Genomic DNA, 25,215 nt, shown 5'->3' with positions numbered 1-25,215 from the left:
GCACCAAGGCAGCCGATCCTCCGTGCCGCATACCAGTCGAGTGGTCCTTGTGATCAAAGGTGATCGGCTAGGATGACCAGGGGTTGAGTTTGGGGCGACGAGCTCTACAACATATGCGTCTCTGAGCGTGTGTTTGTGCCTTCTCTTTGGTATGTGAGTCACGTAGATCATGTTTACTGTTTTTACCTCTGGTGGGAATTTCTTCTGTCCCCCAGTGTTCGGCTGGCGAGGCTCGTCCTCGTCTTCACTTGGTGTTTCCCTTCCCTTGTATTCGGCATTTAACTTGCCGGCCTGCTTAAAGACCCAGCATTCTCTGTGAGTGCGGTTCGCAGGTTTTTCGGGGGTGCCGTGTATTTGGCACAGTCTGTCAAGGACTTTGTTCAGGCCGGACGGTCCCTCTTTGCTGCCTTTAAATGGCTTCTTTTGTTGACCGGGTCGAGAGCCCCTGAATCCGGCGTTGACCGCCGTGTTGTCCGGACTTTCTTCCTTGTTTTGACGCTTGTTTTTATTGCGCCGTGGCTTCCTGTTCCCATCCCTGATTTCGGATGTGCCCGGGTCGCTGGTGCCTCTGCGGGCCAACCAGCTGTCTTCACCCGCGCAGAAGCGGGTCATAAGGCTTATTAACGCTGCCATTGTCCTTGGCTTTTCTTGGCCGAGGTGTCTGGCGAGCCACTTGTCTCGGATACTGTGCTTGAAGGCCGCTAGGGCTTCGGCATCCGGACAATCGACAATTTGATTCTTCTTAGTGAGGAATCTATTCCAAAGCTTGTGGGCGGACTCTCCGGGCTGTTGTATTATGTGACTTAAATCGTCAGCGTCCGGAGGTCGGACATAGGTCCCTTGAAAGTTGGCCCTGAAAGCGTCCTCAAGTTCCTCCCAACTTCCGATGGAATTTTCGGGGAGGCTTTTCAGCCAGTGCTGAGCTGGTCCCTTCAACTTGAGGGGAAGGTATTTGATGGCGTGGAGGTCGTCCCCACGAGCCATGTGGATATGAAGTATAAAATCCTCAATCCAGACCCCGGGGTCTGTCGTTCCATCGTATGCCTCTATGTTCACGGGTTTGAATCCCTGTGGAAATTCGTGATCCAGTACCTCTTCGGTGAAGCACAGAGGGTGCGCAGCCCCTCTGTATCTGGACATGTTGTGGCATGTTGTCGACTGTTGTCGTGTCCGGTGTTGATTCCGAACTGGTATTCGATCAGTCTGATCATTTTGGTGACCATAATCCTGCGCCGGAGCATGTCCTCTAGATCCATAGATGGACCTGGTCGCGCCGGCCTTTTTGTCCAGGAGCTCACGTAAATCGTGTGCGGCGTCAGTAGCTGCTCTATTGTGGTCATGGAGTGGTTGGTCCGGCCTACTGGCCGTATTGTTCTTTGGCGGAATGGCCTCATCGTCGAATTCTGGCAGCAGCTTGCGCTTTGGGTAGCTCTTCGTGTGGCGATCGTCGCCATATCTTTCTTCAGTGTCTAGCACTTTATTCCATCTGCGATTGAGCGTTTCCTGCGCGGCCTTAAGCCTTTGCTTCTGCTTCTTTAGGCTTCTCGCAGTGGCCATAAGCCTTCTGTGGAGGTTATCTCGTTCCAGGCGTTTTTCCGGGATGATGAATGCATCGTCGTCTGGACTGTGCTCTTCTCCCGAGGCAGGTTGATGAGTTCGGCCCTCGGGATCGCTGTGATCGGGCATCTGTTCCGGGCTGTGTTCGGCATGACCTGGCTCTTCCTGCTCCATCACTGGGTCCATATGGTCGTTGTTGCCTTTGGAGTTGACTGGGGTGTCGATTTTTCTAGCGCAGTTATCGCTATTTTTACTGTGGCTGGACTTAGAGCGGCGTATGCGCCGTCGTTTTGGCTTTTGTCCGGGGGTTTTATCCTCCGTTGTGTCCTTTCTGTCGCCACTGTCCTCCTTAGGCGTGTCCACCATGTATATATCATATGATGAGGTGGTCGTCCAGCGCCCCGTGGGCGGTGGTTCCAAAACGTCCCCTGCGCCGACATCCATACTGTCGGTGTTGTCGGAGTCGAAGTCAAGCATGTCTGTTACGTCATCGACAGTGGCTATGAAGTGGGTGGTGGGTGGGCAACTAATTCTTCATCGCCTGCTTCCCACTCGAGCCGTACATAGTTCGACCAAGAGTCTCCTGATAAAGAGAGAGACTTTAATGAATTCAGCATGTCGCCAAAAGGCGAGTGCTAGAAGATATCCGCAGCGGTGAACTCCATTACCGGAGCCCAACCAGATTCGGCGGGCTCGCGGATGCGCGGTCTGGAACCTACAGCCGGATACAAGTCCGGGGGTCCAGTGACACAGACTTCCTTGGGGATGGAGTCCGTGTTCGGCCCTACCGCCGATGAGTATGCGGCCTTCGAGGCGGGGTCCATCCACCCGTCCTCGGACGACGCGATCTGCCCCGGATTTAGGTCCAGAGCTCTTGCAGGTGCGACATCCCGAGTATTGTCCGGCAGCAGGTCTAAGCCGTGCTCGTCGTGACTGTTCAGCGCTCCTGGCGTAGGCCCGAATCCATCGAAGATCAAGTCTCCGCGGATATCAGCCGTGTAGTTCAAGTTTCCGAACCTGGCCTGATGGCCAGGGGCGTAGTTGTCGATCCGCTCCAGATGGCCAAGCGAATTGGCCCGCAGTGCGAAGCCGCCGAACACAAAGATCTGTCCGGGGAGAAAAGTCTCACCCTAGACCGCGTTGTTGTCGATGATTGAAGGAGCCATCGAGCCTTGCAGCGACGACACAGAGGAACTCTCAATGAAAGCACCAATGTCGGTGTCAAAACCGGCGGATCTCGGGTAGGGGGTCCCGAACTGTGCGTCTAAGGCTAATGGTAACAGGAGGCAGGGGACACGATGTTTTACCCAGGTTCGGGCCCTCTCGATGGAGGTAAAACCCTACTTCCTGCTTGATTGATCTTGATGATATGAGTATTACAAGAGTTGATCTACCACGAGATCGTAGAGGCTAAACCCTAGGAGCTAGCCTATGATGATTATGATTATTCTTTCCTACGGACCAAACCCTCTGGTTTATATAGACACCAGAGGGGATTAGGGTTACACAGAGTCGGTTACAAAGAAGGAGATCTAACATCCGGATCGCCAAGCTTGTCTTCCATGCAAAGGAGAGTCCCATCCGGACACGGGACGAAGTCTTGAGTCTTGTATCTTCACGGTCCAACAGTCCGGCCAAAGTATACAGTCCGGCTGTCCGGATACCCCCTTATCCAGGACTCCCTCAGCCACCTTCCACCCTTGGCCGCCGTCTCTCCCAACTCCTCCCATCTCCTCGCGCAGACAACTTGTCCTACATGGTGCGGACTGGAGGATGAATTTGAGCTACTAGATCAAGAAATGAATTCCGTAATTGGGATCTGGCTAGGGTTTCGGGAAGGTGGAGGGATGTGGAGCTAGAGGGGTGATTTTGGAGGGGTATGGCTACAAAATGGAGAGGGGGGGACCCTAGAAGAGTGGGAGGAGGCTCCTCAAGGTGAGGGGTCTTATATAGGAGAGGTGGGATGCTCTAATCCCTCGGATGGTGATATGATGCCTCAAACAGGAGAGGGAAGAAGGTGAAGATAGGTGGGATATGGGCTATGCACTAGGTGGCCTCGAACTAACAAAAAGTTTTATTCGCAATGTTTTCATTTAGAACGACTAATGCCGCTTGCATATTTGAAGTTTTGGGTAGCATACGGACTCCATTTCGATGAAACTTGAAACGTAGCCTCACTAAACAGTTCTAAGACCGCATAAATCATACCAACTATATGGAGGCCGTTTGGCATATACTTCAAAAAATATCTCCATTCATTTAATAGACGGAGGGTTTGCGTGACGGTGACAGCTAGGCTTTTGCAAAAGATGCGAAATAATTTGTGTACCCCCAAAATATTACAACGAGGTCGTGTTTGATTGTTCGGAGCATAGTCTCGATCCACAAGATTGCAAGAGAGAAGGTGGCTTATTTATTCACCATTTAACTAAATGGTGAAATAAAATATTCAAGATAATTATTTAATTAAAATTTTAATTAGGGAAAAACTTTGGGATGTTACATTGGCGAGCTAGTCATTGAGTTTGGATTCCCTGGTCGAGTGGGAGGCCTTGTAGGTCCCATGGTTATGATATTTGCATGGGTCGCTCATGATCTCCTTGTAGGTGCGTCCTGGTCACCTTGCCTTGTTCTCCTAATTCTACTTCTTGGTTCCAGGCTGGATGGCCTCATTGGTTGCTGCAACAAGGTCTGAATCTTGTTCTTCCTTCCTCGTGGTCCTGGTTGTGGTTTTTGTTCTGTCCTCTTGAGCCCTCGCCATCAACGGGCTCCTGGGTGTCCGGTATTGGCATCGGGCGCGGGCCGGTGCGGGCAGTTCTTTTGCTTGTGATGTAGTCATTGGCGACCTTCATGAGTTGTGCCATCATGGTGAGCCTTCCATCAGCCTGCTTCTTGTAGACCTTGTGATGGAGGAAGGGGTCCTTATCACAATTGATGAAGGCGTCTATAACCTGCTAGCCGATGACCGTCGTGAGAGTGTTCCTTTTCTTCATCCAGTATGAGATGAAGTTGCAAACGATTTTGTTGTCGCCCTGGATGTAGTTGTGGAGGTCGTACGCGCTCCCAGGGTGTTGGTATGTGCCCCCAAAACTATTGAGGAAAGCCGTCTCGAAGTCCAACAAAATGCGGATGGAGCTGGGAGGAAGCCCATTGAGCCAAGTATGTGTTGAGCCCGTGAGGCATAGGGGTGTGCAGCGTAGGGTGTTCCCTAAATCGTAGTTCTCCATGTCGACTACTTTGAGGTAGTCGTTGAGCCAGTGGTCTGACTCTGATTTATCGGAATATTTTTGGACACCTCAGAGTTGTTGTCGTAGCGTTCCATCTCGCAGAATCGGAGGTGATCACAGAGGTCGGGTGGTGACCCACGCGATCATGCACCAGTGGAGCCCGTAGTAGGAGCGGTGCCAGGCTCCGACCTACGATAGAGATTGCTTGTTGAGGTTTTCGGCCTCCCCTATTGGTGTGGCCTCCGACATGGGGACTGAGGCATACCTATTATCCTAGGGTAGGCGCTCCACGGCTGAAAGGACGTTGTTGGTGCTGGCCAGACGCTGCATGTACTTGTTCATACTCTCCTAGAGCTCCATTTTGTTGTGGAGCACCCTTTTGACATTTGTGATGATATTCGGGTTCCTGGTGTTTCGTGGAGCATGTAGGCCGGTACCATGGCAGCTGGAGGCTGTAGGCTGGTGTTTGGAGCAGAGCGACGTCTGTGGGCTTGTTGAAGCCCATGTCGGCCTCATAACCTAAGGCCACGAAGGCGCTGGTGGTTGCTGGCTAGCGTCGTGGCATTGCCTCTCATTCATAACCGTCTCAAGCCATCACGCCTTCTGCGTGGCAACATCCACCATGCCTTGTTCGAGCTGTTGTTGGGCGACTAATGTGGCTTGCCGAAAGGTCTCAGTTGCTTGTGTGGTGGGGTCGCCCACTAGTATGGGAGTGCTGAGGAATCGCAACGCGTCTAAGTGATGATGGGTTGTGTCATTGTTACACCGATGAGGCCAGGAATTCTGGCCCTAGGAGTAGCGAAGCCCAGGGGCAGCACCGAGGGATGTTGGATGTGCCTAGATGGTGTCTAAACGGAGGTGGGGCCAGAGTTGTTGATGGAGCAATGCTGGCGGCTATGAATCCAGAGGAGCGGCGGGAGGCCCCTTGTGTGCTGTCACGGCCCTCATTGGTTCTGAAGAGGTCTCGGTTGGTGTTGTCATCATGACTAGTTGGAGAGAGATGGCTTGTGGGGCCTCCTTGTCATTCAATGTTGGTGCGGAAGTTGAGGCCGACTGGTTGTCTCCGGCCTCCATGGCTGGGGTCCGGAGTGATCTCGGCTTCGAAGCCTCCACATCGGTGAATTGGACGACGTCGACTGTGTTGATGCTGTAGTCAGAGATGTGTCCGTCAATGATGCAGTCCTCTCGTATATGATCTATGAAGCAATTGTCGCACATCATGGCGACTAGGTGTGACATTGGGGCGAACTGGTGGTATTCCATGAGATTGGCACAGTAGGCCGACCACGAGGCCAGGGCCCAAGCCCCGATCGTCAAGCTCATTGGGGGCAGGGTCATCGCCTTCCGAGTCGGAAGTTGGTGGTGAGGACGTCGTGGAGCTTGACAAGTCTGGCCAGGCTCTAACGTCACCGTCGATCTAGTTGTGCGAGCAGGGGAGGCTAATGGGTTGATGTCGACCCGGCCCATCCCATCTACAGTGAAGGTGAAGGAGCCAAAAGTTAGGCTTTCTCTCGGCGTGAGGCTGCCGGAAACTGGAGGAGATCCGATTTGGGATCGGCCTCCGGCCAATGCAGCCCGTGCCTAGCATGCCAACTAATGGTGCATAATTCCATTAGTACCCATGGTAAGGTGGCAAACGTAGCCGAGCGTACCAGATCAGAAGTCGCACGGAGAGTTTACCCAGGTTCGAGCCTCCGGGAAGGTAATACACTATGTCCTGCTTTCTGTTTGTATTCATGGTGGGATAACTCATGTGGGGGAATACAATGGGAGATGAGAGTGAGTCCACTGAGAGTATGGTTCTACGGGTGTACATGAGAATGAGAGCCCCTAGCCTCCACCTTATATAGATGGTGAGGCTAGGGTTTTATACAGGGAGTAGACCCAATATGCCCGCCGCCATATTGACTTTGACTTGGGGACCAAGATGGTCTTTGGATGCATATCCAATCCTTCGGGCTCCTTTCTGTCGCCAGATCCTTGGTGGCCCCCGGGCCCCGTGGTAGGCCTGCTGCTAGGCTCCCCTTCAAGAAGCCACACCCGATGTATTCCGTCGTTGATCGCACTCTTCTTTTAGTTGTCAATCATCTGGTTGGTTCGCTTGGTTTCCTTCTGCTCATGTGGTTACAGGTGGAGGGGTCCGATTCCGATGGTTTGGGTCATTTGCCGCGGGGGTGCGGTCAGGTTTTCTCTCTACTCAAGCAAACGATGTATGTACCACCAAAGAAATACATGGACAATGATCACCGTTGTTGTATGTCATTAGTAAATACAACGTAAATACAAACGCAATACAAAGATAATCACTTGCAGACAGTTCAAAAAAAAACATCTTTTAAATAGTTCACCTAAGTTCTCATTGTATTTGTTTTTTGCATTCGTAAAATATGTAGTTCATAAATTGTTTGACTTTAATTGGTCTTTCGGCAAGGACGCAACGGGTCATCTAATATGATGAATAAATTGTTACTATTCTAGAAAAAATGTCAAATAAACTTGGAGCAAGGTTTATTTTTCCTTAAAAAAATACATGAGCGGGATTTTGTTCCTCTAAATAGCAAAACTTGTAGAGAAAATATCTCGTGGAACTATTTGAATGAATGCGATTACAAGAAACTCAACATCTTAACTGCACGCTCCACTATTTGAATGAATGTGATTACATACATAAGAATCAACGTCTTAACTACTCTCTCCGTTTCACAAATATGCTCCCTCGTCGCACAACATAAGCGCATTTTTGACACTACACAAATATACGTAGGATTTTCTAACTTTTTTCTGAATTAGTTGTAGATGTTTGTTCTAGGGATCTATGAGATCGATATGGAATTCTATTTACTCAATTTAAGTTGAGTATTCGTTTCCCTCCTTTTCCAGCCTGGATCGAAAATCCTGTATTTTCAATATCCATACAATCGAGTCCTTAGGTTTCCTAAATAGTGTAATAGAAAAAAAAAAGTCTTTCAAATCATTGCTATTTTACTCGAACCTGTTCTGAAAAAGTCGAGGTATTTCGATATTGGGAAAGTCCATAAAATTTAGGAACATTAGAGTTCTCATTAAAACAAACTTCGTTTGGTAGTATCGTTTCCAAATTTTTTATAATAAACTCTCTGCATAAATTTCAAGTCATGTGTAGTGAAGGCTATATTCATACACTTCAACTATACAGGTAAAAGAGAAACATCTTTAACAAAAAATGCTACTACTATACCAATATAACATTCAATCGGATTCCATGTGCTTGTTGTCTCAATGTTTTGGTACATGTTAGACGTGGAGCTGAAGTTAGGTAATAACTTGGAAGCAGGCTTCATCCCTGCACACAAATTTGATCAGGCGGCGGCGGCGGCGGTGGTGGAGGTGTTGGTGCACTCTCCGCATGTCTATCTGTGCTGCTGGTGTTAGTCTTGTGAAGTAGAAAAGTCCCTGCAACAATAGTCACGAACCCACATAGTTGAGTAGCTATCTGTGTTGCACTCTGTGAAACCCAATCCTGAAATGGGGAAATAATCATGGCCTTAAGTCAGATAAAAATTATGTATACATATTACTTAAGAAAGGATCAATTTATTAATGCACATAATTATGCCAGGATATTGTTTATAGTACACGACTCATCAAGGAAAGAAGCAACTACTTCAATATTACTCCCTCTGTAAAGAAATTTAAGAATGTTATCTAAACGTTCTTAAATTTCTTTACAGAGGGAGTACAAGATTAATCTTACAGGAGCACATAAAATGTCGGATATTTCCACTATCTACATGTTGTGGAGATGGGCTAGAGGCGTACATATGCAAGGCAGTGACTACATTATCGGATTATTCCATGTATTGGTTATGAAAGCCTTAGGCACGGATTTTTATGGTTATTTCTACTTGCCGGCTATCGAGACGAGGGATGGCATCTTGGTTGCTTGGATTAGTCGCGCAGTTTGGATGAGCAACGTCCACTTATCGGACAATTGTGTGACGTTCCTCGTCTCCCCTCCGTTGAAGACCATTGGCCGCTGGACAAGGTCGCTTTCCTCGATGAGATGCGATATGTCCTACTAGGCCACTAGGTCGTCATTTAGGGACTTACAAGATGCTCTACCACGACGAGGACAAGAGCAATGACAACCTCCACCGCTTCATGGTGAGGAGATTATGCCGTTTCCTCAATGATTGCAAACTTAAATAACTTCACTGAATTAGCACAAGGTTAACTTTTACTTATAGCTAGAAGACTCTGGAAAACATTACTTAAGGTTCAGCCTCTACTTATAGCTAGAAGACTCTAGAAACATTATCTATCGGATAAGAAAACAAATACAACAACTTGTGTTTTACCCGATTTTGCGAATACTTTTGAGATTGAATGTGATGCAAGTGGAACCGACATAGGCAGCGTGCTTATGCAAGAGCGCAGATCAAAGCAAACAAGCAAACCATAGGGGTGACCCGATCTTCACGAACTGGAGATGGATGCGGGGAAGAACATAAGCAGAGGAAAGCGCTCAACAAGTACAAGATTCACAACCAAACACACTTCTCATAACCAAAAGTTAACATAGGCGGTACTTCTTGATCCAAACACCACAAAGGAAGATGGAAACCAAAAGATCTCCATGGGGTCTTGAATTCGTAGTGGAATCTTCTCCACAAGGGAGGTCTTGAACTTCAATAGACTTTCTCCACAAGTGGGAGGCCTTGAACTAGCTTGAGGATATCCCATTGGGTAGATAAAGGAGCAAAGCTCTCTAAGTTTGTGTTTTAAACTTTGTTAACCCTAGAGAGGAGGTGAGCAGAGCCCTTTTCGTCCCGCATTCCAGGATACTACGGTGAAGACCTCTATTTATAGGGTTTTGGGAAGCTTTCACATCTCAACTTCTACTTCTAGACAGAAGACTCTAGAATACATTACTTACTTAAGGTTCAGCCTCTACTCATAGCTAGAAGACTGCAGAAAGATTGTCTATAGGATAAGAAAACTAATACAACAAGCAATGACTTATGGACCAGCTTGTCTAGATTGGAGTAGAAGTATGTAAAAGTCAAACGGTTTTGACTTCTGTTTTTCTCTCTTTAATTTTCTCTAATGTTTCTCATCATTCTCCCGTGGTTGTTGGGAAACCGACCTTGAGTTGTCTTCATAAAGGGCTTGCTCTGGGTGGTAGAGAGTCAAGTCTACAACATTGAATGTGTTAGATATACCCATCTTGCTTGGAAGATCGATCACATAAGCATTATTGTTTATCTTCCTCGGAATAGAAAAGGGCCCATAATTTCATGCCTATGCCTCCCTTTAACACATAAAGGCGGTCTTTCTTTCCGGAGGTATACCATCACCAACTTAGAATGATTTCGACCTCTTCTGCAGTCAGCTAACTGTTTATACTTCTGATTATGTGCTTCCAAAACCCTACGATCTTCAAATAGTTCAGTGTGGTTATCAGCAGAAGACAATGCTAATTTTTGGTTTCCCCTTGATGGTAGCTTCATCAGGTCCACCACATGTCTTGGAACTTTAGTGCAGATAATGGAGAAAGGACTCCTTCATGTGGATCTATGCCTTGTGTCGCTGCAGAACTCGAAAAGAGATAAAACCAAATCCCATTGTCCCTTTCTTTCTCCACATGCAACAGATCAGATTACCCAAACATTTGTTCACCTCTTTAGTTTAACCATATGTTTCTGGGTGGGCAGTGCTAGAAATTTTTAATTCAGTGTTGAATTGCTTCTACAAAGTGAGCCAAAATGCCGCAAGAAACTTGCTTTCACGGGCTAAGATGGTCATCGGAACACCTGAAGTCTGACCACTTCCCAAAAGAAAAGATTTGCCACATCATGAGCATCTAGTGTCTTGTGTCATGGAATGAAATGAGCCATTTTAGAGAATCGGTCCACCACCACAAACACAACATCACTCCCTCTTCTTGTTCTTGGCAAACCCAAGACAAAGTCCATAAAGATATCCTCCCATGGAACGACCTTGTTTTTGGACTTGATCTTCGAAGGTTTGACATATGGGTCACTTCTGAACAAAATTCCTAGCATCTCTTTTTCAGAAAGGGCATCCTGGTGCATGTAGCTCCCGCTTACGCAAGGTTCGGGGAAGGGTCCGATCACTTTGGGTCTTTCATAAGCGACCTTTCCCTACACTTCTGCAAGAGGCTGTTTCCAGTACTCGAACCGGTGACCACATGGTTACGAGGCAGCAACTTTACTGTTGCGCCAGGGCTCCCCTTTCCAGCATCTCTTCTTAGTTGTGGCCAAAAGTAACAAGCCTCGAGGTTAGCGATAGTCAACATGGCCACTAAGATCACTTGAATGGAGCTCTCTAATCAGCTTGACACGTAGAAGCTTCTTTGGATGCATAGACGACCATTCTTGTAGAGATAGCCATCATGCACAAGATAGTCTTCACCTAATGGCTGGTCTCCACGTCCCTGCCGATGTCTCTAGCAGAGGTTCCCGGGTACTCCACCCCCACGCCCGTGGTGCCGGACCCTGTCCTGGTCACGCCCCACCCCCGCCACGGACTGGGACAGACCCGCTCCTGTACACAGACCCCGTCACTCTGCAGCTCCTCCAACCTCTCCGCGCTCCTCTCCATCACCCGCGCCACCCAACTCCTCTCCGTCGGCCGTGTCTGCGGTGGCGGCCTCGGTGGTTACCACTCCGGTGGCTGCCCACCCGCTGCTGCCGCGGACGACAGCATACACCAGGCGGGGCAGGTTGACCTCGACGCCGACGTCCTCACGCCGCAGTGCTCGGATCGACGCTGCCAGGCCGGCGAGCAGCCCGGCATTGCCCATTCCTGAGCGGGCAGAGCTCCGGGCCACGGTACCGAACCTCGAGCCAGGTCCACGGACATTCCTGCTAATACTTCTACTTGCTCGTTCTCCGCACTTGAGTCGGCTCCGCTCGACCACCTTGCGAAGGTCGCGGCGGACTCGGCGATTGTATTTAGGGGAGAGGTTGCTCCCCATTTAGTCCAGATCGAGGCAATCCGCGCACGGGAAATCTTGGATGGGCAGTTGGTCGAGGCTCGGGAGCGCATGGCCAATCCTTCAGCCATCGGGTCTCCTGGCCCGCCTCCCCACACGCGGCAGCACGGCCACGGTTGTTGAGACCCGCGGCCACACCCGCTCCCGCACCGCCAGCGTTCGCGCCCAAAGCGCCTCTCGTGTCATGGGGTCAAGCAGCCCCCCGATGGCTCCTTGATGCGGACCCTTATTTGGAACATCCGCGGCTTCGGCCAAGATGAAGCCGTGCCAACTCGCCGAGTATATGCATGACGAACACATTGAGATCGTGTCCATCCAAGAAACCATGCTCACAGAGTTCTCCCTTGGCCTGGCACTGGCTCCCATCTAATGGGATCGCCAGGCACTCGAGTGGCATCCTTTTATGCGTGAAGGATGCCACCTTCGAGGTAGGTAGCATAGACCGAGGATCGAGCTCTTGAGCTGTCATTTGTTTGACTGGCATTGGCTCCCATCTAGTGGGATCGCCGGTCACTCGGGTGGCATCCTTTTAGGCGTGAAGGATGCCACTTCGAGGTAGGTAGCATGGACCAGGGTGAGTTCTACGTCATCATGGAGCTCTTTGAACGGGCGGTTCACTTCAAGTGGGAGGTCATAATCGTCTATGGTCCTGCCGACCACAGCCGGTCGGCCTCCTTCCTCAACGAGCTTATGAGGAAGGTGTCGACTACCCAACTCCCGGTAGTGGTGGGCGGCGACTTCAACCTCCTCGGCTACGCGGAGGATAAGAGTAATGACCTAGTCAACTACCCTCGGATGCAAATGTTCAATGACTGCATTGCTGAGCTCGGCCTCCGAGAGTTAGATAGGTCGGGGGTGGCAGGGCGCTCATCCTCCGAGGATAGGAGAAGGGGGACATGGCTTCGTCGAAGCCGTTCGGGATAGATGGGTGGAGGCATGTCTCTCCCCACCGTGCCCTCTCGGTTGTCGACGATTGGCATTTCTGTGCCAAACGCATGAGGCAGTTTATGAAGGGATGGGCACGAATCTCGACCGCGACTTGCAGGAGCGCAAGAAAGCCATTCTCGAGTCCATCCAGGCCCTTGACCTTCGGGCTGGCTCGGTTGAACTGCCCCCGAACGAGTGGTTGCTGCGGTATGACCTTGAGGATCAGCTCACGGTCATTTACACCGACGAGGAGGCATATTGGCGTCTTCGTGGGGCACAAAAGTGGGTCCTTAAGGGTGGCGCTAATACGGCTTACTTCCAAGCCATCGCCAATGGCCGTAGGCGGCGGAACACTATCCCTTTGCTCTGGGATGGGGTGACCCTCCTGCAGCACCCGGCGGACATCCGGGCCCATGTGGACGGCTTCTATAAAGCCCTCTTCTCCTCCTCCCCTCGGGGAGGCCTAGCTTTTGCGGCAAATTTCTGGAGTGGCCACCAGTGCGTCTCTGCCGCGGAGAACGCTGCCCTCACGGCACTGTTCTCTGAGGAGGAGGTCGGGACTACTATTAAAGGCATGAACTCAGCATCCGCCCTGGGCCCCGATGGACTCCCGGTTAAATTCTTCTAGGCATTCTGGACTGTGATCAAACGCGAGGTGATGGCCCTCTTTGAGGAGTTCTATGTAGGCGCCATCGACCTTCGCCGCCTCAACTACGGGATCATCACCTTGATCCCCAAGGTCCCCGAAGCCTTCGACATCCGACAGTTCCGCCCGATCACAATGATCAATGTGATATTCCGCATCCTGGCAAAGGGGTTCGCCAATAGGGTGTCTCCTCTGGCCAACCGAATCACCCACCCTGACCAGTCGGCTTTCATCCAAGGGGGGTACTCTTGGACGGGGTCCTTGTCTTCCATGAAGTCCGCATCAAACACCAGAAGGCCGTCTTCCTGAAAATCGACTTCCACAAAGCATATGACACGGTCAGCTGGAACTTCCTTTGGGAAGTGTTGCTCCGGAAGGGGTTTGACGACCGATGGGTCACCCGAGTCATGCAGTTGGTCTCCTCCGGACAAACCACGGTCAACATCAACGGCGAGATCGGGCGCTACTTCCCCACCCTATGTGGGGTTAGGCGGGGGATCCTTTCTCCCCGTTCCTCTTCAACATGGTGGTCGATGCATTGGCTACCATCCTAGACAAGACGAAGGCCGCGGGACACATCCGCGGTATAGTTCCGCACCTGGTGGGGCGACATGGTGTGTCCCTACTCAAGTACGCAGACGACACCATCATTATGATGGAGGGGTCCGCGGCAGATATGACGACGTCAAATTCCTCCTACTCTGCTTCCAGTAGATGTCGGGCGCTAAGAATGAAGTGATGGTGATGGGCTATTCCCCCGCAGAGAGCCAGAGTATAGCAAACCGACTCAACTGTCAGTTAAGCTCCTTCCCCACCACCTACCTAGGGATTCCCATTAGTGACTCTCGGCTCTCCGTCGCAGACTTGAGACCTTCAATGCTCAAGCTCCATCACCGTACCGAGCCCTGGCAGGGTAGATGGTTGTCTAAGGCAGCGTCGACGATTCTCATTAACTCATCCTTGTCCAGCCTGAGTTCATCATGAGCTTCTACAGCTTGCCTGAGAGGCTCCACCATGAGATCGGCACGGTCCAAGCACGTTTTTTTTGGGCCGGCGAGGGTGATAAGCAGAAATATCATATGATGCGTTGGACCGACATATGCAAACCTCGGGACCAGAGCGGACTCGGGATCATGTCCTCCAAACGGATGAACATTGCTCTCCTGACACGTTGGCTATGGCGGATCGCCAATGGGGAGGGTGGGTTGTGGCTGCATATCATCCGGAACAAATACCTGCGCGGACAGCCGCTCGCCTTCTGCCAGCGGTCTGGGGGCTCCAGTTCTGGCAATCTATCATCCAGATGCTCCCGGTCCTCCGCATCAAGACCTCCATTATAGTGGGCACAGGGACCGCCACCCTTTTCTGGTTTGACAGGTGGGCTGGGGATGCCCCCTTCGCGGCTCATTTCCTGGACCTGTTCTCCATCGCGGTGGACCCTCGGGTCTCAATTGAGGCGGTCCTTATTGACTTAGGGCGCCTCACGTTCCGGCGGCCACTTGGGCCCTCGGAAATAGCCGCCTGGCACGAGCTCCTAGACATTGTGGCGCTCCACGAGCCGGACCTGGAGCTAGCGCACGACCGCCTATCCTGGTACCTAGAGCCCTCGGCCAAATTCTCCACGAAGTCCCTATACCGGGCCATCGCTGCCACTCCTGGACCCGCGCCCCTAGAGACGATCTGGTCGATCAGACTCCCTCTGAAGATCAGGATCTTCCTATGGCAATGGATCCGAGGGCGGGTGCCTTCTGGTGTAGAGGTGCTGAAGCGGAATGTCCTGGGAGATGGGACATGTCCCTTGTGTGGGACGGAAGAAGACTCAAACCAAATCTTCTTCTCGTGTGTCTCCGCCCAAATCCTCTGGAGTTGCCTACGTGAAGTAGTCGGTGCTCGTTGGTGTAACACCTCTTCGCCGAGCTCCAGGCCTCGCCCAGGTGGCTGGCCATTGGGGTCCTTGCGTGAATGCTATGGATGGTTCAAAATAAGCTTGTGATCCACCGTGTTCCTCTTCGACGTGCTACTGGCGCGGTGTTCAAAATGTGTGGCTACTTGCAGCTTTGGCGGTCGCTTAGCCGCCACCAGGACCGGGACGCCATCAACACCATCATTGCTAATCTTCATGCGATGGATCTTCGCTTGGCGCCGCCGCTCCCTCCGCCACCACCTGAGCCGGATTAGCATCTTCGTTGCGGTGCCTCCTCCTTGTCTTTTATTTTCAGGGCTTGTTGTGTTGTGCCCTCAGTAGAACCCTTCTGTACTATTTGTCGTGCTACCTTTGTGTGTGTGTGTGGACCTGTGTGCTACTTTGTGGCTGTGGTGGTTTGCTTTATATATAAAGCGGGGCGAAAGCCTTTTTCGGTAATGGTTGGTCCCTGATGTGCTTTACCCAAACATGGACAAAGTCTTTCTCGTCCTCATACAACTCCTTTGCTTAATATAAACCCTAGCTAGTTTCCCCCCTAAAATTAGTGATCTGGTTTGGGACACACCGCGTCTTCACCGACGACAGCGAGCCGATCTTGCTCCCGGCAGTTTCCTGGTGCCAAGACGCGTTAGGAAACGACAAACGATAAGGGAGGGCCTTTATCAACCGCCGCTAGATCTCGAACATCAGGGTCCTGAGCCCTCTAACCTTTAAGCGGTACATCTAGGTCTAGCATATGGTGCACGGGGTATTGCTTTCCACTTCGCTAAAAGTCCTCCAATGGTGATGGACACCGAGGGGTCATTACACGTGCAAGAGCTGCTATGAAGCCCTCTTTTAGAAAGCGGTCGGTTGGAGCTCTTGGAAGTAGACAAAGTCCCAGGCTCCCTCCGGGGTCAGGTTATTCATGTGGCTCACCTACCAAGACCATTGCTAGATCGCTGAGAGACTGGCGAGACGATGCCTGCAAAAAGCACCTAGCTGCATGCTTTGCGACTAGTTAGAGGAGACGATGGCCCACCTCCTCACAGGTTGCTCTTTTTCATGCACGGTGTGGCACGAGGTGCTTTCCTAGACCCGATTGACGCCCCCTCCCCCCCCCCCCAATGGGCAACGCTGCTGCTAGGAAGAGCACGTCCTCAGTCATATGATGTTGGTACAATGGTGTATCCGTAAGCATCATAATGCCATCATCTCCGACAACCCTCAGCTCAGCCTAGTCATCCTCCTTGACACTATCAAGGTGGAAGCCAAGCAATGGGCAACAGAGGGCGCATGGTGTCTGGCGGCGTTGTTGCCAGCAAGGGGGACGCATACCATTAAGTGTGACACAAGGCTTTTGTGTTTTCTTGAAAAAAATATTACCATAAAAGAAATAGAGATTTAATATAATAATATCCGGTTAAGACAATGTTATGGATGCAACTTATCTCTAATACATAGCCCAAAGAGTATATATATATATATATATACATATATATATATATAACGGTTTAAAAGTAAGTAAAAAATATGAAATATATAGGGGAGCCTCACTCTAATATAATAAGATGATCTTTTTTTTTGAGAAAACGCAAAAAGGCTTTTGCGTCTCATTATATTGAAAAGAGAGATAGTTTGTTACATCCTCCTAGGAGGCTCCGATACAGGCAAAAACACAAAAACATCAGTGGACGTCCCAGGTCTGTGGAAGGATGACACGCAGGCCTCGAGCACCCGCGGTAGCCCAAAGCGCAGCTTCTTCCTTGATCCTTGCCACCAAGATGCTAGTCGATGGAGTTGCAGCATTGAAGCGCAATCGTTGCAATGCTTCCAGGCGGCGGGGCGGCTCTCTCCCTCGCACGTGTGGTGGACGTCGCGGGACGGCCTCCCCTGCTCGGTGGCGTCGGGCGCCGGCTTGCCTCTGCTCCGACTTCCCTCCTCCGGCTCGCTCCCTGGTGACCTGCCGGCGTCGCCTCCTCTCCTCCTTCCCCCTTCCCTCGGCTCGTGGGGCTTTGGAGGCCTGGGGGCGTGCTGGCGGCGGATCTGGCGCCCCCTGCCCAGATCCGGCGGGTGCTGGCGGTTGGCGGCTGCAGGGGCGACCGGCGGCCCCTCTAAGGTGGTGGTGCTGCAGCCGGGGTTCTTCCTCTACGGTGGGGTGGCTGGGCACCGGCTGGCCCTGGCCAGGGCGTGGAGACGCGGGGGGTGTGTGCGCGCGGCCGGTCTCTTCCTGGATCCAGCCGGATCTGGCGTTGGGGGCCGGCCGGCGGCGCGTGGAACCGGTGGTGCGTGCCCGGCGGCTCCGGCGCTTGGAGCTCGCCGGGCGACGCGGGTTGGGTAGCGGCCAGGCGTGGCCGCTGCTTCGGCCGTGGGTCGCGGCGTGGGGAGGTCCGACGGTGGTGCTCTCCCGGTGTCGTGGCGGCTTCACGGTGGTTGACGGATCTGCCCGCGGCGGCGGCCGGCTTCTCCGGCGACGGCTCGTCTGTGGTCGGGCCGTCTCGGCCTTCGCCCCATCTCCTCGTCGCCCGGGCGTTACTCCCATCAAAGGGCTGGTCCTCTCCTAGCTGCGGTCTACCGCTCGTCGCGCGCCCGGTGCTGCAGGACCTAGCTCGTCTCACGCACGATGCAGCTGGACTGAGCTCGTCTCGCGCACGGTGCAGCAGGACTGACCTCGTCCCCTTTTCGGTGCTGCAGGACCAAGCTCGTCTCGCGCACGGGGCAGCAGGACGGGCCGGTGGATGCCAGTTCTAGCCGACCTATCGGGTCTCGATGCTGGGGGTCGCCCAGGGGTACGAAAGGTGGGACCTTTCCGCTCGTCTCTTTTGTTGGGGTTGCGACAGGGCTCGGGTGAGGTGGTGTCAAGGTCTTGGATGCCGGGGCGGCGGCCCTGGTGGTAGTAGCGCGGTGCTCTTGGGCAAAGCCCGTGCCTTGGTGCTGCCTGGTCATCATGGCCGTGTGGCCGGCGTGGTTGCCGGGGTGTGGCGTTCGGTGGCGGTGAGTGTTGGCCGAGGTGAAAACCTGCTCTATCTTCGGACGGACCGGTGACGGCGGAGATCGTTCCCTTCTTGAAGGCGTCGTCGCGGCCCTCATTGCCCATCATGCGGCTCCAGGGGAAACTCTGATCCTTGGATCGGACGGTGGCGGCGCTCCGGTGTCGTACCCTTCCTGAAGACGCCGCCTTGGAGCACATGGTCCGTCATATGTAGCTTCATCTCTTCGTGGTGATAGTGCTAGGGGTGGTGTTGTTGCGCTCAGCGCCTATGTATCCTGCCCTGGGTGTGTGTTAGTGTTGCGGTGGTTGTGTGGTTGTACTGGGTGCTTGTTGTGATCGGTGCTTTATATATAAAGCGGAGCGAAAGCCTTTTTCGGTAAGCTGCCAAGCCGGGCAGGAAGTAGAGCCGTGGAAGGTGGCTAGGTACGCGGACTGCGCGGTGTATGTGCCTGAAGCATTCCACTTCCATTGGAGATGGTCCGGTTCAGCAGAGAGGGTGGTGTGCTCGATGGCTCTCCAGGTTAGCAAGTATTGGCCAATCTCTTGGATGCTAAGAGTGCCATGAATGTCTGAAGCCCACTGGTGCGCCTGAAGACCGTCAGCCACCGTTCTGCTCTTGCGGCTGCGCTTGGGGACGAGGGCGTACAGCTGAGGAGCGATCTCGGAGATGGATCGTCGGTTGATCCAGCGGTCCTCCCAAAACAACGCCCGCCTTCCATCGCCAATGATCATGAAGGTGGACGCGAAGAAGAAAGCACGTTCCTCGCGAGAGAACTGCAGGTCGAGGCCAGCCCATGCTCTGTTTCCATCAGTGCGTGCAAACCAGAGCCATCTGGTGCGCAAGGCGAGGCCCGTGCGCTCCAGGTCGTGGATGCCCAGGCCGCCCAGGCTGGCAGGGCGGCAGACGCGGCGCCAATTCACGTGGCAGTTGCCGCCTTGGGCATCGGCACGGCCAGCCCAAAGGAATCCTCTCTGAATCTTCTCCAGGAGTTTGAGGACTTTCTTCGGCGGCGCGAGCACAAGGAGTTGATGTAGGGGAATGGCACTGAGCACGGACTTGACAAAGGCGAGGCGCCCAGCCTTGTTCATGAGGTGCGCCTTCCAAGTGGGCAGCTTCCCGGCAATCTTGTCGACGACGGGTTGCAGCTGGGCGGCCGTCGGGCGTCGCAGGGTGAGGGGGATGCCCAGGTAGGTGATGGGGAACTTTGCGAGGGGGCATCCCAGGGTCGCTACCGCCGGGGCGACCTCGTCGTCCGCACAACGGATCATCGTGGCCGTGCTCTTCTGGAAGTTGACGCGCAGACCTGACGCACGGCCGAAAAGCTGCAGGATCTCTCTGACCGCCAACGTGTCGCTAGGCGAGGGGTGGCGAAGAGGATGGCGTCGTCGGCATAAAGCGAGATGATGGGAATCGCGCAACTGGGGTGCAGCTGTTGCAGAACGTTGAGCTCGGCAGCATGGGGAAACAAGCGCCCCAACGTGTCGACAGCAAGCACAAAGAGCTGCGGTGATACTGGGTCGCCCTGGCGGAGTCCACATCGATGCCAGATCGCAGGTCCAGGCGCACCATTCAGAAGGACTCGGGTGCTGGCCGACGATAGCAGGATAGCGATCCAGCCAAGGAAGCGGTCGCCAAATCCATATCGACGCAGGGCCTCGAAGAGAAAGGGCCACGAGACGGAGTCGAAGGCGCGGGTGAGGTCGAGCTTGAGGAGGATGCGCGGGGCTCCCAGCTGGTGGAGGAGGCGCGCCAACTGCCGCACGATCAAGAAATTGTCGTGGAGGCTGCGCCCGGGGATGAAGGCATTCTGGATGGGACTTATCAAGTCATTCAGCTTGGGCGCAAGGCGGAGAGATAACATCTTCTCGAAGATCTTGGCGACGAGGTGGATTAGGCTGATGGGCCTGTAGTCGAACAGGCTGGCAGCGTCGGCGCGCTTTGGGATCAGCGTGAGCAGTGCTTGGTTCAGGCAGCTGAATCCTCGTCCCCGGAGCGCATGGAGCTGCTGGAAGGCGCAGACGAAGTCATGCTTGACGACGGGCCAGCAGGACCGAAGGAACTCCACGGTAAAACCATCTGGACCGGGAGCCTTGCGCGCTGGTAAGCGCCTTATGGTTTGCCAAATCTCGTCTTCGCTGAAAGGAGCTTCCAGGTCGTCAAGGACGGCCGGCTCGATGATGTGCTGCAGGTCAAGGGTGCAGTCTCGAGGGCGATCGGTCCCAAGCACAGAGTCGAAGTGCGCGAAGGCCGCCGCGGCCATGTCAGCAGGATCGGTGAGCACAGCGCCGTCAACCGCCAGGGAGTGGATCATGTTCTTCTGCTTGCGATAGGTGCACTAGCGGTGGAAGAAAGAAGTGTTGGCGTCGCCATCTTTGAGAGAAGAGATGCGCGCGCGCTGTCGCGCCCAAGTTCGCTCCAGCGAGGCGAGGCCAAGATATGACAGCTTGATCTGTCGACGGAGCCAGTCCTCGTGGGGAGTTAGCTGGCGGAGCTCCTTTGCGGAGTCAAGACGCAGGAGCAGCTCACGCGAGATCGCGAGCTGGTCGCGGATGTTGCGCACGGCGCGAGCACTCCAGCTTGTGAGCATGCGCGCGGTGGCCTGCATGCGCCGCATGATGCGGCGAAACGGGCTCGGGTCGTCCACCGAACTCCAAGCAGCCACGACCACGTCCTGGTAGCCCGCAATACGCGTCCAGTACTCCTCAAAATGAAAACGCCGATGCACAGGGGGCAAAGGCGAGCAGTCAAGCATGAGCGGGCTATGATCGGAGACAACCGAGGCGAGGCAGCGAAGGTGGCACTCTTCGTGCCGCTCCTCCCAGTCTGCAGTGCAGAGGACACGGTCGAGATGAACCAGCGTGGGCGGGGTCTGCTCATTCGACCATGTGTACCGTCGACCATTGAGGTAGACCTCCTTAAGCGCAAGGTCATTGATAACACGGCGGAAGCGCCCCATCATGCGTCTGTTGATGTTCCCGTTGTTCTTTGTCTTCATCTCGATAGATCAAGTTGAAGTCCCCGCAAAGCATCCATGGGCCGGCGCAATTGGCGCGCACGTCGCGGATTTCCTGAAGGAACGCGATCTTCTCATGATCCTGTTGCGGCCCATAAACAATGGTGAGCCACCAAGGTGCATCAGCGCTCGATGGAGTCGAGACCTGGGTAGTTAGCGTGTTGGGGCTGAACATGTGATTGTCAGGAGTCACCATCCTGCTCTTCCAGGCCAGCAGAATACCGCCGCGAGTGCCGATCGCCGGCAGGTAAACGTAGTCATCGAAGTCCGAACCGAGTGTTTCAAGGACAGTAGACATGTGGATGAACTCCATCTTGGTTTCTTGGAAGCAAAGGATCGACGCATCGGTAGAAACAATCAACGAGCGAATGGCGGTGCGCCGAGCGCGAGCGTGCAATCCGCGCACATTCCAAACGATAATTTTCAGGCCATGATCCATAAAAACATGATCGACACAGGGGCTCACATGCGCGGCTAGGCCTCGATCGGCCTGCCAGCGATAACCGTGGTAACCGGTGTGACGGAGGGGTCGGCGGGGAGCTCGCGTCCAACCAGCGCCGCAATGGCCGCAAGGACGGTCTTGGGGATCGGCGCGGCAAACACATCACCGTATGCTTTCATGGCTTCCGGGGTGATCGCCTGATCCACACCGACGATGCCGAGCGTGCGCAGTATCTGCACCTACGCGCGGCGTTCGACAGTGGGCGGTGCACCGGTCTTCGCCTTGGCCACGGTGGCTGAGCGCCCGCGCCGAGGTTGGGAGAAGTTCAGCGGCTGTCTTCTCTGCTTGCGGCCAGGAGTAGGGAGGACCAAGCTGAGCTGCCTGGTGGCGGCGGCGAGGAAGTCACCAAGGGTCCAGGAGCTTGTCGAGGGAGCACGTGGGCGGCTGCGGCGGAGCGTGACGGGTGGGGATGCAAAGCGTGTCACGCTTCCGATGGTGGGTGGTGGTGTCTGGATCGCCTTCCCAGCCGATGGGTTGTCCAGGCTTTGGGGCCTCTGGAGGATCCGCACCTGGGATTGGGCCGCCGAGGGGCTTGTGGGCTGGCAATCAACCTCAGCAGCAGAAACCAACAAGCCCTGGGGTGGCGGCAAGGCGGCATCGGATTGGATATCCCACGCGTCCGCCCGCGTGGATTGGCCAGCATGCAGGACGGCGGCGGCAGGCGCTGATGTGGGCAAAGCGACGCTTTGTCCCGACAAAGGATCAGCACCCACAACAGCGATTGGAGGCACCATTGGCTGGGAGTCCGGGACCTCGCTGCAGGTGGGCTCGTCATCTGGAGCCGCGCCCACCGGGTCGCAAGGCGACACAAGTGATGGGGTCGCATCGGGCCCGGCGCCAGGGGTGGGAGGGATTGGCTCCAGCAGTTGAGGGCCAGCAGGCGCAGCGGCATGCAAGTCCTCCCTCTGAGGCGATCCTGTCGTTGGAGATGGCACCAGCGGTTGGGGTCCAGTTGTGGCAGCGACATGCATGGCCAGCCGCTGATGCGATCCTGTCGGCCTGGGATCTGCTGCCGCCGCAGCCTTGGCGAGCGCAGCCTCCCTTCTTTCACGCTTTTTCTTTCCTCCCCTCTTTCCTCTTTTGGCTTTATGACAAGGGCGGTGACCCGCAGCGCAGGTGGTGGGCCAGGCATCCATGCACCGATCAGAGCGGGGCACAGCCCCGGCGACGGCGGAAGGGAACACATGGCGGCGCAGGCTCCAGACCAAGCGGCGGCGACGGCCACGCCATCAGCACGCTGCTGGCCACGGGAGCGCGTCCAGCCAGCAGTGTCCATAGCCATGCCATCAGCGCGTCCGTCCGGCGCAGCAGTCGTGCGGCGGCGCTTGCGGCCACAGCGATGGCGGCTGCGACTCGGGCCGGGGTCGGCGCCGGCATCGGCATCATCGCCACCCTCATCGTCTGCGAGCGAAGCATCGATGCGGGCGTAGGCGACATCAGAGCGGGCGAGGGCGATGGCGATCGGGAACGTGAGGGTGGTGACCGTCGGGGGGGAGGTGGCAGAGCGGCCCGGAGTAACTTCGATGATCTCCAAGATGGCGGCGCGGCGGATGGCGGCCGGGTCGTGAGCACGACCGGAGAGGCGGATGGTGGCGAGGTCCGCACGGGAGCGCGTCAAGGGGTGAAGGCGCTCAATCCAAACGCTAGTACCAAGGATATGTTCCGCCATCGCGAGATGCCAGGCGTTAGCGGGGATACCGCGGAGCTCGAGCTCGACGCTGTATTCAAACCTGCCGGAGCCGGCATGGGCCAGCTTGCACCATGGGCGAAGCGACAGGGAGAAGCGCGGGCTGCGGATGAAGTGGTTGTCGTTCATGCGGTCCTTGGAGGCGTGGGAGCCGAAGATGATGAGGAAATCCTAAGGTTTGTGCAGGTGGGTGGTGAAGTCTCCGTCTTCAAAGCCGAACATGGAGCACAGGAGCTGGGCCACCTCGTCGGCGGACACTTGTGGCCGCGTTCCCGTGATGGTGGCCACCATCGCACGGCTCAGCACCTCCTCCGCCTCCTCCATCTCGACGGAGCGTGACATGATGATGCGCGCTGGTTCAGCCACGCTCACGGGCACTGCCGGAGTTGGAGGTGCGGAGCGTTGCGCATCGCGGGGAGCGGCGTACACGGCCGCGGCGGGCAGGGCACGGCCGGCGCGCCGGTGGTACTCGTCGCAACCACGGGATTCGTGGCCAGAGACCAAGCATCGCCTGCACCGGACGTCATTGGTGCAGTCACGGACACGGTGGCGGTGGTCGAGGCACCGAAAGCAGAGCCCGGCGACCTCCTCCGGGGAGGGGCTGCGCGGGCGTCGCGGCAGAGGGGGGGCCGGCGGCGGCGAGCGGCGAGGTTGGTGACGGTGCCGCCTGCGCGGCTGCCGGAAGCCATCAGCGTCAACCGTGGCGCTGCCGGAGACGCGGTGTATCTCCGAGCGGGGGCCGAGGCGAGCAGCCGTAGAGCCGCCGTCGCAGCCGCGGGGGGCGCCGGCGCAGGGGCCGCACGGAGGGCGGGAGAAGCCGAAGGAGGAGTGCGGGCCACCTCGCTGTAGGAGCGCGTGGAGGCCGAGCTTTCGGAGCCAGACCAGCGGGCGTCGCCAGAGGAGACCCGGTCTCCGGGGAGGGAGTGGGAGGGGGAGGGCGACGCCATGGGTGGGAGGGAGAGGGGGAGGGCTAGCGAGGAGGGCTACCTGCGGGGAGTCGGCGGCGGCGAGGCTGGGGAGGGGCTAGGAGCGGGAGCGGGGCTGCGCGAGAGGAGCCGTCCTCTTCCAACACCCTTAATAAGATGATCCAACGGTGTGATTGTGAAAATATGCATTTATGTGTCCTCAGCGAAAAAACAAGCATTTCAGCTCACATATATATTGAAACATTTGTTCTTTTTGTCCAGGACACATACTATCATATTTTTTCAATCCCTCCGTTGGATCATGTTATATTACAGGTGTGTTGGTTCATTATTTTTTTCAGAATTTTTGAGAACTTTTATACCGTCGAAAACCTTAACTAGTTATGTGGCAAGCTATTGTAGAAAATCCTACTCCTATATATATACCCACGGTGCAGAATAAGTAATTCTTCACCCGAGATAATTTTATGATCATTTCATAAATAAATTACATTTGTAATACAAACAGTTACATTCATATTGATTCACTACGTAAAATTTGGCATAAGGAAACAAAAATTTAGGCCATAAAACCAAAAAAATGTATTTTATGTACATTTTACACTATGTTTTTATATTAGTAATTTTATGTAACATAAAATATATTTTACGGCGATTATATATATATTACGTTCCCTTTTTATGTATGAAATAAGACAAAATTTACTAAACATAAAATTACGGTGCATTAGTGTCAGAATAAAGGGGGGTGAAGAATAACTATTCCTCACTCAGAGTGATGAATAGTCAATCCCTATATATTTATATATTACACAAGACTTGGGTACAAGGAAAGAG

At 54.2% G+C, this 25,215-nt stretch overlaps 1 protein-coding gene across 6 annotated transcripts in view; it reads right to left on the bottom strand.

The window, feature by feature from the left end:
- Positions 1-7,846: 7,846 nt before the first annotated feature.
- LOC119322379 (probable magnesium transporter NIPA2) overlaps positions 7,847-25,215 on the bottom strand; it is a 62,144-nt gene continuing 44,775 nt past the window's right edge. For 4 of the 6 annotated variants that reach the window (XM_037595874.1, XM_037595875.1, XM_037595876.1 and 1 more), the window contains 2 exons: positions 10,763-10,769; positions 7,847-8,307 (listed from right to left, as the gene is read on the bottom strand). In XM_037595874.1, coding sequence (XP_037451771.1) covers positions 8,101-8,307; positions 10,763-10,769 — 214 coding nt within the window. In that variant the 3' untranslated portion in view covers positions 7,847-8,100. The remainder of the gene's footprint in view (positions 8,308-10,762; positions 10,770-25,215) is intronic. The other 2 variants (XM_037595877.1, XM_037595878.1) reach the window with 2 other exon arrangements.

This window comes from Triticum dicoccoides, chromosome 6B (genome assembly GCF_002162155.2).
Source record: "Triticum dicoccoides isolate Atlit2015 ecotype Zavitan chromosome 6B, WEW_v2.0, whole genome shotgun sequence".
In the NCBI taxonomy this organism is placed as follows: Eukaryota; Viridiplantae; Streptophyta; class Magnoliopsida; order Poales; family Poaceae; genus Triticum; species Triticum dicoccoides.
This window is presented reverse-complemented; position numbering and strand designations above follow the sequence as displayed.